Source organism: Galleria mellonella, unplaced genomic scaffold (genome assembly GCF_026898425.1).
Source record: "Galleria mellonella isolate WM207_F2 unplaced genomic scaffold, CSIRO_AGI_GalMel_v1 utg537, whole genome shotgun sequence".
In the NCBI taxonomy this organism is placed as follows: domain Eukaryota; kingdom Metazoa; phylum Arthropoda; class Insecta; order Lepidoptera; family Pyralidae; genus Galleria; species Galleria mellonella.
In genome coordinates this window covers 1,989,964-2,002,845 of record NW_026442112.1, presented here as the reverse complement: position 1 = coordinate 2,002,845, position 12,882 = coordinate 1,989,964, and the positions used below count along the sequence as shown (strand labels likewise).

General features: G+C 33.6%; 1 protein-coding gene across 3 annotated transcripts in view; it reads left to right on the top strand.

Moving 5' to 3' along the window:
* LOC113514719 (protein phosphatase 1 regulatory subunit 14B) overlaps positions 1-12,882 on the top strand; it is a 29,830-nt gene that overhangs the window by 157 nt on the left and 16,791 nt on the right. Inside the window, exon 2 of one of the 3 annotated variants that reach the window (XM_052898705.1) lies at positions 49-166. In XM_052898705.1, the coding sequence (XP_052754665.1) occupies positions 137-166 (30 nt within the window). In that variant the 5' untranslated portion in view covers positions 49-136. Of the gene's footprint in view, positions 1-47; positions 167-6,445; positions 7,021-12,882 lie in introns of those variants that run through there. The other 2 variants (XM_052898707.1, XM_052898708.1) reach the window with 2 other exon arrangements.

Here is a 12,882-nt window from a genome sequence, read left to right as displayed (position 1 = left end):
AGAGATACATCGTAGTTCCACAATCTAATCATATCAACGTGTTCGTAGCTCGCGGAGCCACTGTGCAGAGTGCGGGTGGCGCGGCAGTGACGGCGTGATCGCCGGCCGACAGCCCGCAGCGCTCCGCCCAGTCCTCATGTCGCTTTTCTTCAAGTTCAGGAGTAGCGTGAGTACAAACAATACACATTACCCGTGGTCCCCGGCCCGGGCGTCGCTGTCGGCCTCCTCGCGTGTCCCTCACAACACCCGCCAGACCTGATATTCGGGTACTTAAACTACATCGGCTGTCGACACGCCCTCGCGTCCATCATCATGCCGCGGTTTGCAGTTTACAATACATTTATTTTACTTATATTATATATATTGAAGTTTCATACATTTATAATAAATTGATCTAATAGAAAATTTTATCTTTGTGTGTTGTTATATTTATCAACTTATTGAATATTAATCGTAGGGGTGCCGATAGCGACTTTTCAATTTCATACCAAAATTATCTACATCATTTTATGAAGATAGCAACTGAAATGTGTATTTATTATTATTGTAAGTCAGTGTTATAAGTAATGAAGATTTGTGATCAAAGCTCTTGTATGTTTAATTATTATAAATAATGAAAAATCTAACTTTCATTACAAGCAGTTTTAAGTTAATTTATGTACAATATTGCCACCACGATTCTAAGCTTGAGGCGCGAAAAGTGATGGGACGTATACCTGACGTCTAGTAGATGATAAAATCGAGTAGCATAGGAACTGAAAAATAATAGCTGGTTTATATTATAATTAACTCTATGACAATATATTTTTTTAAATCGCGTATAGAACAATTTAAACTGTATCTGATTATGTTTTTTTTTTATATTTTTATTAAATATCAATTTAAAGAGACGTGTCTACATCAGTTTCCTGCGCCGTATGCCAGTAAGTTTCAGGCATAGATAAAGGAATGCTTGTTTTCTTTATTATACCATATATCCGAAGTGTAGACCGAGCGGTTACTCAACTCCCGCAGGTGCTAAATAGCGGATACATAGATATTTGCGCACATTATTGCATATTTTATTCAACTTTAGGCGGACAAAATTCTGTAATAGCTTTATGTAGCATTGAAAACGGCTTATGGCTATCCCAAGACAAAAGCAGCCGTCATAAAATGGCTGTTTCGGTTTGAAGGGTGGGATATGGCGTGAAATTACTGGGTACAGAGGATTAAGACCTGAGTCCTCAGAAATGGAAACGCATGGGGGGTATCATGGGCGAAACAGTATACTCTGTTATGTCCATGGTACTGCTCATGTCTATAGGCGACGGTTACCACTTTCCATCAGGTGCACTGTCACTTGTTTGCCATTCTAAGTTGTATAAAAAAAATGGTAACTTACTGTGTGTGTTTCAACCTAAGTGAAAGTCTTATTTCATTATTAACTTATCCTTTTTAAGTCTAAACCTACCTAGTTCTATAGTATATCGATGTTTACTCAATGTTCTTTTACCTAATCTAATAATTTTAAATCCAATTTAATAAGTCGTTGGTTCATACACACTCGGATATTGTTTTACCATTAAAAATGTTATTTTATCTATGGTTTACACCCACCCGGAGCTGCTCGGTTCTCGGCTGTCACGAGCTCTTTATCTCTAATACCTATAAGTGTATTATGTTGTCTGGAATCCTGTGCCCCGGATTGCAGGCATCGACCTCTGCTCAATTTACGTTCGGAGTAAACAAAGCATTTAAATTGATTCTAGTTACATCATCCGACCATGAGAGACTGACGATTTTCAACATGACGGTAATGATTTAAACAAACTACAGTCAATTTGCATAACGCGCAAATTTAAATCAAATAAAACAGTGACATAGGTAGGCTGTTGTTTAAATATCTATAATCTACAATTACAAGATTATTAAATTAATCCGTTTTGTCTTTTCATTTGCTAACTAGCTTTTGTCCGCGACTTCATACGAGTAGATTTTAGGGGATACTTTTAGCTTTACATAAAAGACACCCGCGACACCATATCTAAGTTTAATGTCTTAGCTACAAGTAAAAAGATGGTTCTTATTTTAAAAGTAAAATGAATTTAGCCGTTCATTTTAAAATCTTAGAGAATATTAGTGCAGTATTTTCACACACGCCAAAATACCAGACTTACTAAAATGTGTTGAACAGTTTATAAGTTACATAAACAAATATTGCACCCGCGCGAAGCCGGGGCGGGTCGCTAGTTTATAATATTAATAAGGATGACAGTCCAGTAATAATTTTATTATATGTATGTTACGTATGTAGCTATCGTTAGTGCTACATTGTTATGTACGCTCTAATAACTGATAACAAAACAAATAGGTAAATAAATTCTGTGCCACAGTTCGTCATACAATCCTCGTTTTTATCCACCTGTATCCAATACACCAAATTGATCCAACTTAAAATCTGGTATATCTTATACCGCTATCTATAAATAGGTATATACTTCCAAAATCCACGAAATTGCGGGCAAAATTAGTCAGTCAAATATAAAAGCTTAAGAAGATAATGCGTTGGCTTTATCTTCTCAAGCTTTTAAAGGAAAATTATGTTTCGTCTGTGCTCTCGTCGGCACAGGGTAGGCACATGAACTTAAATTATAAATTATATAAAATGGCAATATAAAAGAAATATAACATACGACAAGATATATATGCGTTAGATAGAGATAGAAAAGTGGGATATTTATTTAAACAATATAAGCTCGAAACTGATTTGGCGGGTGCATGACTGATACATACTTTACTTTTTAATGAATGTAATTGTTTAGAGTTAAATATGTTTTTCCTGGCGATAACATAACTTATGAAAAAAAAAACAAAATAGCACATTTTCACGTAATTACGCTGCAAAAATCTCTTTAAACGTAATATTATAGAACAATCAGAAATGTTTTATACAAGAATTGGTAGAAAAATATATCTGATTTAATCCAAATAAAGATCTAAACGTCCACAAATTGAAATAAAAGTCATAACAAATACGTATTTTTTTTTATACAATTATTTTCTTGTCTCATTTTTGTGATTGCATCGCCAGTCTGTCAGTACGTAGTACGTTGAAATACGTCTATGAACACACATGAAGTCATGACGCCAATACGTATTCAGGATGTTTGTTTTACTCTTGACTTTTACGGTGCGCCGGTGTAATCCGACTCGTTTAGTAGTTTAATAAACGATTCGTTAAAATTAAAAATAATGTCCCACAAAAAAAATCGACATCAATCTTGAGAAAACGAGTTATTTTTATTTAAAAACTAAACTATTGAATTGATTTTGATAAACTGTGTATTTAGGACCAATCTGTAAGTATATCCTTTCAGATAAAAATGGAATTTTTTAAATCGGTTTAGAACTGACTAAGTTATGAGGTAACAAACATAAAACAAAAATAAGAAAGAATTGAGAACCCCTTTCTTTTTTAAATCGGTTGAAAACTATACTTACTTAATTATATTTAATTCTCTCGAAGAAACACATTTCGATCAACCACATATGTTAAGATATTTACAAAAAGGGAATATAAAAATAGAATGGAAAAAGAATATTAATAGAGCAAGATTCCAGGGCGGCCAGGTCTACGTTATTTTAATACAGCTAAGATGTTTTTCTTATGGACATAATTATGATAGTAGGAAAAAACGAATGCGCATTAGCTAAATTATAGTCAGCCGTTAAGTTCAATTGTATTTAAAGTACTCGTATTACGATTGGTTTCTAAGCCATCGTATGCTGATTATTCTTCAATATTCCTCTATAGAAAAAGTAAAGATATTTTTTTTATCAGTGACAGTATGTTTCAGCAATGTTTTTCATTCCAGACAAATTATCATACTGAAGACTAGGCAGCATGATCTCCGACCTTAGCCTGTTCCATTACGGAAAAAACGTATTAAAAAAAAGCAATGTTTTTCTGATTTGAGGCAAAGCGGTGAATTGAGATGTGATCATTTTGTGTATCTGTGGCACATACATTTTTTTTTTTTTACTTTTTTTTAAATGGTAATTCATTCTTGAAACACGAATCAACTGTTTATCTCTCTATCGTCTTCTTCCAATAAAAACACAAAAAAAAAACAATTGTACTTTTGCCTACAATTAATTTTTTTGTCACACTTTGTTATATTGGCGAGAAGCAATTCGTAACTTCGTCGTACTTTGCCCACAACTGTCTTGGTTTAAGTACTAAAAATTAGAATTTATCTAAATTGATATATAAATTGACTTATCAACACTAAGTACATCAAAATCTCTATAATCACTACCTATCATTGTTTTTAATCAAAATTAGGGATATTTACTACTTTCGATTATTTATATCATATTTTTATTATAGTTATATAACTGTATAATACCTATAATATTATTTAATAACTTATGAGATCAGTAATCTTTTTTTCAATTTATTTAGGTATAAAATTTAAGTACCTAATTCAAGCAATATAGATATACTAGTTTATTAATATACTTATTATGTTAATACCCTGATATACAGGGGAGACTTTGTACAAAAGTCGATTGCTTGGGTACCTCTGTCCCATTTGTGTTTCAACCGTGAAGCAGTTGTGTTTGCATGGCTGTGTTTCGGTTTGAAAGGTGGGATATGGCGTGAATTTACTGGGTACAGAGGAATAACACCTGAGTCCTCAGGAATGGCAATGCATAGGGGGTATCATGGGCGAAACAGTATACTCTGTTATGTCCATGATACTGCTCATGTCTATAGGCGACGTTTACTACTTTCCATCAGGTGGGCCGTCAGCTTGTTTGCCATTCTAAGTTGTATAAAAAAAAAAAAAAACACAACATAATATAGAAGTGTTTTTAATTTAACCAGTCGACTATCATTCATTAAAAAATATATGTATCTTCTTTAGAAATCCTTCATAGGTTTTTATCTGACTTATAAGGTATAACATGAAGATATGCTATGTGTCTTATTACTTGTTACTGTTACCCCCCACAGTTTACGCAGCTATTGCGCACAAATAATACTAATCAAAGAAATTAGATCATATGGCGATGATGACGCCGTCCCAATTTCTTTAGTCGTGACTCAGCCCTCTATCAGATACGTTTTCATTAAAACGTCACGTGGCCACCGGCCTGTGTGTGTGTTGAGCACGTATCATACGTGCACACAATCGAAACATTAACCTTATTTATTTACAATATCTTGTACCTTGACCGTTTGTGTTAGTTCTTTAGTACTTCAATGTTTTATTCTTCGAACGAGATCGATGAATTACAGTATTCTAGACGTCAAGGCCGCGATCGAAGGGTCTCGAATGTGGGAATAGCGGTCCTTAGCCAGAATTTATGGTACCTACGTGCATTGATTGCTATTAGTACATCCGATTAAACTCAATCTTATATCAATGTTATAAGGTTGAATTGCGGTACGTATCAAGAGACTGTTCCAAGAAATATTATGATCTGTAAAATTTCAATTTTAAACAACTATTCGGAACAACTTATTTTTAATTTTGAATACTTTTTAAACTTACGGACTGTTTAAGAGCGTTCATTGTGAAGGATGGCAACGTCGCAATTATCTGTCAATTTACAAAAACAATTGATTTTTTTTAATATTTTTGATAGATTATCTGAAAAAATGTTTTGCTTACGAATAAAGATAATTGCGATGTTGTTACATGTAATGTAATGGAGACTGAGAATCCCATTGCTAGCAATATACCCAATCAGGTCGTCCTCCTCGCGGTTCTCCCTGGAAACTATCATGGTTAACTCCTGATGAAGTCATCATGATGGGCTAACTGGCCTGTTTTCATTCTCATCTATCACCCTTCACTGGTGCTCCGCCAGCGTATACCGTTAGTATAGTATGGGGTCAAGTAACCCCAAAAATCCCTTTCCCCCCTCATAATGCGATTTGTCGGCAAAAACGTTAGCATATTTAAGCACAATGTCTCTTATGCTAATGTCTCTTTCGCTCGAGGCTTCGGTCATTAATACTAAATAGATAACGACTCAGGAACTAAAACGACAAAAATAATTATAGTAATTGTTTACTATAATTTTATGATACCTAATGATATCTGCGTATATTAACTTGTACCTTAATTACAGAGGATAGTGCAGTTTTGTTTGTGTTGAAATAAATCAAATTAAAAAAAAAAGCAATATAATAATTAATAGAACAGAATTGAAATTATTTATTGCCAGAAAAACTCATTGTTATAACAGAAAATATACAAATATTATATATAAGTAGTGTCTCACATTAGGAATTAACTCAGCTGATGCTGTGACTGCCGCAATGCAATATGCACAGCTCTGGTTTTCAGCCAGTCCCTCTTTTAACAAAATACCATAAAAATACAAACGGGTACAACTGCAATCGCATGTTACAAGAATGCACCCTTTATGTCAATACAATATTTAACTCCATACAATCAGAATGTGACATTATATAAAAAGCAACTCTGTGAGGCGATATTTTTGTCGCTTTTCCTGTTTAGGTATCTAGTGAAATTGATGATCAAAGGCTTAAAGTAATTAAGAGGCAGATGTCAGTCATCGCCATCGGCGGCACACGAGTTCACACTTCGCAACGACCGCAGTACCAGCTACATAGAACATAAGCCCTGTCAGCTGAGCTGCCGTACCGCCGGGCGCCGGGCCGCGCGCTCCTCGCCCTCCGCCGCGCCCTCCCGTCGCGACGGGCCCCTCCGGCACTCCGTCCGTCCTCCGTCCGCCACCGCAGCCCCGCTATCTTCGCGGCGACGCGAGGACGTGTCGAGTTATGCCGAGCGGCGCAGTTAAAGCTTGTGTGTATCTGTGATCGCCCGTGTACGCAGCCGACAAACAGACCGTATCTCTGTGCAGTGACAGTATTGACAAAGAGTGTCAGTGGCTAAGTGTATAGTGACTGTGGCTATTGTTCGGGACAAGAAGGACTACGCCGGCGATCTGCCGCAGCCGCAGCCTCCGCCGGGGGCAGTGACCGCAGGCGCGATCTCGGTACGACTCGAGATGACTCTTGCGAACTCACCGCGGACCGCGGGCCGCTACACACCCGCGCTCGACCGTAACACTTCTTGCGTTTCGGTCATTGAATAGGCTACCCATTTTACCGTTGCATAAATTAATACGAATGCAAATTATTTCACACAAATTTAAAATTCTCAATTCAAAAATTCCCTGTTAATGATGGCACCATTGTAATTTATAATTGATAATTTTACAAACTATTGTTTATTTTATTAATCTCCAATTTTCAGGACGTAATGGTTACCTAGCTAGACAGGTTTATTTTTCCTATTAAGACTTTTGTCGTATGCTTATAGATAGTTTGGTAGAATGAAATATGTTTTGGAATGAAGCCAAGACATTATTGTTTACTTCTTCCCAGGGAAGGAAAACTAATAAGTAATATACGTGTGAATATAATACGTGTTTACAAAGTTTTCCCAATTAAAAATATAATGGGATAAACACAATTGCTTATATAATTAAACGAAAGCAGAATACACATCAGTTATATAAATAACAGTATACTAGTAGGTAGGTGTGGTACAGTCATGTGCAATAACCATGTAAGAGAATTGGTAGGAGTTAAAATATTTATAATAGAGGTGTAAAAAATAATAAGAAGACTGGAAGTACCGAAATGTTATTTCACTAAATGAGGAATACACATTTGTTACATAAATAACAGTAGGTATATTAGTATATTCTTAATGGATGATATTGGAATGGTAACCCCACTTGTGCTATCCGTATACGCTGACGGGGCACCAGTGTGTGATAATAGACGAGGATGAAAGCAGTTCAGTTGGTCCATTGTAATGAATTCACCAGGAATTAAACACGATGGTTTCCAGGGAGAACCGTGTGGAGGTCGATCTGATGGGGTTGTATTGCTAGGAATGAGGTTGCTAGTTCCCATTACTGACAATTCCTTTTTTCTCCCAAAGGAGGAAAGGCAGGTTTGGCCGTACCCACTCCAAAATTGTCAGCTGCCTACTACGTTTGAGACATGTTTGAGAGTAAATGGACGCTCCTTTCTAAGAGGCCAGGTCCCCTCTGGAAATTAAGCTTAAACATACCAGTAAATAAACTGGTAAAAGTAGAAATATTTATATATGTTACAAATAACAATAAGTTTAAGATACCGAATTGTCATTTCAGAAATGGATGAAGTGATTCTGAAATAACTATGATATTATTTGTCGAATTATTGAAATTACCACTTAAGATAATTTGAGTGCAAATAACTTAAGTGGCAAATGACTAAAGTTTAAGAAAGTGTTAGTAAATTTTGGAGATTTAAGTGAATGATATTTCAGAATCAATTGTCACTTGTAAATAATGTGATAAGACAAAATGACGGTTAAATTCGTTAACGGTTATATTATAAGTTTACTACTGTAGTTTTTTGGTGGAAACAATAAAGAGTATCTATCTATATAATGAAACCAAGACGTAAATTCTTTTTAATATCAAATTTCAATATATTGACATAAAATATATTTCTCTATGTAACATAGAAATTAAGATAAATAAGGTAGGCGATCTTTTTACAATTATTTTATAAATGTCTTTGGTGATTCACTATATCAAATTTATTACAATATATTGTACTACCTTGTCGTATTTGGGTCGTAGTTATTAATAGATTGTAGATAGTCAACATTTACATATTATACCTACATGATCTCGATGTTCTATTAATTATGCGGAAAATTTATAATTCTGGCGATAACACCCAACTGATTAATAAAATCGAGTGAGAAACGAATAGAGTATCGTGTCGCAACATTGTTACGAAATTGTATGTAATTACAAGTCGAGAAAAATACTGAAAAGCTCCGTAGTTGAATAAAAAGGAAAATGCAGAATATATTTCTGTTTATATTTTACAACCTGCCATTATGGCAAAGGTAAAATGGGCTCCATTTTCCGCATTTATGACAGACAGATTATGAAGAAAAAAAAAAAGATGCGTCAATCAAAAACATTTAAATGAATCGTTTTAATAAAGTTATTATGATTTTTTTTTTATTCTTTTGACGCATTTTTGGTCAGGTTATGTAAATTCGTCGTGCAGTCGAAAACAAATATTTTCAAGATGTAACCCGAAAATGTAAATTTATCTTTATTCGTATAAACTTGTTTATAAGCACTTTTAAATTCGTCATTTTTTATGTATGCAGGCTTCGGAAAGTTGTTATCTGTTGAGAAGAGCCCAGAAACTCAACAGATACACTTTTAAATCTCTGTTAACATTACGTGTATTTATTTAAATGTAAAATCTACAATTACATGGTCGTTAAAAAGCCCGTGCATGATCGACTAATACCGTGCACATTAGTCATTCAAATAATCGTTTAGAGTGTAATAAGCTCTGTTCAATAAGTGTTTTTGATTACAGTTTTAAATTTATTAAAAGTGATCTAACTTTCAAAATATACTTCTGTATCTTATTATAATATTTAATACCCATTCTCATAAAAGACCTATTTAATTTTTATTTATTTATTCTTTAGTTACCATATTACAAAAAAAAAAAAAACTTTTTCTAAACGATGCTTTGGAACAGCAAGTTTGAATTTATATCTAGTGTTAAGATTATTCTGATTACATTACCTAACAATAAAAGCTTGAAAAAAAAAATAGTTTTTTGTCTGTGATCCTACTGTGTAACGTACTATGACTGCTAATACCAAGGGCAATGTTTTTTGTCTCCGATTCTATCAGTAAGGTTTAACGGACAAGTAACATTATCTCTAGTTAGAATGTACAAAGGGATTTTTTTCTCTACTATTTTTATTATCTTTTTGTCTGTTCAAGTAATTCTATTAATGATAATTGGATATACAGGAACGAGGAAATAGTCCCGCCGTTTGGTGGGGTCGTTATCATAATGTACTTTTTCAGATAAGCAGCGAAGCGGCTTCTTATATCTAGATAATGAGAAATCAAGCACGTTGTGAGTGGTTAGGTACTTTAAATATTCGATAAATGTAAACATGTGGACCTATTTTGGAATGCCATTAGCTAAACTTATCTTTAAATTTCGCTAATTCTACACACGTAAACATAGAGAAGTGACAATTTGAATTCTTTATCATAATAAAAAGTCGGAACTATTGATGAAATTTTTTATTATACCACTAACGTCACAAACAAGCATAAGCATACGACCCACCTGATGGTAAGTGATTACTGTAGCCTATGAACGCCTGCAATACCAATTATAATGCAATACAATTTTTTTTAATAATCTTCATTAATAAAATTAATACAGAAAAGCATATAAATAAATAAATAAAATTTTTAAATTAGTGCTTTTATACAGTCATAAATTTCGAGGATGACTCTGATTAAATAATACTTTTAAAAATACTTAAAATCAGCAAATTATACATAAAAATATATTGTAAAATAGACCCTTAATACTTCTTTTTTATACTTGAAACTATAAATTATCTAATATTATAATTGTATTAATGTCAGTTTTACTTGATGACGTCATTTAATTTTTCCCTTTAAGACACCTATTAATTTTTGGACAGTCATTCAGAAATCCATAATTTTTTTTAATGTATTTGCATGCTAATTAAATAAAAAAAGTGAAATTTCTATTGTACCAATTTAAACAATTTACTTTCAATGTGTAAATGTAAAGATATTAGTCTACATTATTGTTGCATATTTGTATAGGGAATTTCATTTAATAGTTGTTGTTCATTTATTCAATGTAAATTGACATTAATGGAAATATATTAGCTACATATCAATAAAATTTTACTACACCCAAACAGGGTCCATGTACTTACTCTATATAAGAACATTGTAACAACTTTATATTATATACACGAATGCATTATAATAAATAAATAAATAACATTTTGTCCACTACTTCGTATGTATGGATTTTAGAAGTAGGAAAACTAATGAATGATATTAGCCACTTCTGGATGGCGTATCGAGACTTTGAATTAGACACCCAGGAACACAACTGTGTCAATTGTATCCAATTCAATGCAGTAGCTTTTTCGTGATGACAAACAAATAAACAGACAGTAGGATATAATCTCTAAAAATTATTGTTTTGACATATATTGCTTTTATTAAGAACGCACATAGAATTTTTCTTAAATAGGTATCTCCCATGTATTTACATCGTTTAGTTACAATCTTACCACAATTATATTTGTAAGATTATCAAATGTTACCAGAGGTAGACTTTGTACAAGTCGTTTGCTTGGTCACTTCTGTCCTATTCGTGTTTCTACCGTGAAGCAGTTGTGTTTGCATGGCTGTGTTTCAGTTTAAACGATGGGATATGCCAGTGAATTTACAAGGTACAGAGGTATAATATCTGAGTCCTCAGGAATGGCAACGTATGAGGGTATCATGGGTGAAATAGTATACTCTGTTATGTCCTGCTCATGTCTATAGGCGACCGTTACCATTTTCCATCAGGTGGGCCGTCAGTTTGTTTGCCATTCTAAGTTGCATAGAAAAAAATATCTCGCATTAAACGAGTTCGCTATTCATCAACTTTAAAGCTTCCAACTTTCTAATCAAATATAGAAAAAAATACAAAACCTGTAATAATTTTAATAGATACAAAACAAAGTCTGAATCTGCTCAATTCTATATGTGATATGTGACTCGTTAGTTTTTGCCTTTGCGGCCTCTGCCTTCTTTTAAAACTATAGCTCCACCAGAATAGATTCTTGCGTCGAGTCACTTTATACGCAATGCGGATCTCTATTGCGATCCATTATCAACATTTTGGAGCAAATGTCTCGACCTATTCGTATTGACAATAATTTAATTCTATTTAATTTTATTCGCAGCCACTTGTCGAGAAAATGGTGAAAAAATATCACGTTTAACTTAGTTAATGTAAGCATGTATGATGACTCCGATGATCTTGTAACGTTAGCAAAGTATTTTAGAAATACTTCCTGACATTTTACTCGATGATTCATACGACATCATCACAGCCGACAAAAATGTGGTGCTTTCAAAAACAGTACCTGAGTTGTTCAAATTGAAGAATAAAGTTATCTCATACACTCGCACTGATTCTCAGCTCCATTCAAAAGGAGAGCAGAGTAAAGCGCAGAGTTGAGATTCAAATCATTAGCAGTGGTTTGAAATATCGTATGGTCAGCCAATAGTTGGCCTTCATTCGCTCGATAAGGTCTTTCCGCGGTTTTGAAGTGCTATCTATTGCCACCTCCACATTCGAGACAGCTTTATAAATCATCAAACAAATCAATATTATGAAATAAACGAAGCCAATAAGTAACAAGACGATGTCGGTACATAGGTAGGAAATATTTAATAAAAATTGATATAAGGGTTCTTAATAAGAGTAAGAGAAATTATTGTCTTTCTGTCTGTGTGTTTGTGCTAGAATCACGAAGAGACTACTTCAACGAATTAGATAAGGTGCCTTTCTATAGGTTCAACTTAAAATCTGGTGTTTATTTTGTCTTGATATGTCATTTAGAAGTGATTCATTTGATGTATGTGGTGGTGCAGTAAAATACATAAAGAAAATTTCTTTTTTAATTTTATTTCATCGGACGAGAGATAGGTACATTGCTGCCATTTGCAATTATACATTAAGTTCAATATTTTTCTTTTTTATAGGCCATAAATACTGCCACAGACAAAAAAACTAAACTTAAAAAATAAAATGATTTGCGTTGTCTTCTGTCTCTTTCCATTCCATGTGAATTTAAAAACACAAGAGAATAAGATAGAATAGTCTATTTTTTTTTTCTGAACATTATTTAAATCAAGTGGATTTTTCTACTTTAAAAATCCACGTGTACGAATTCCGGACAAAAGTTAGTT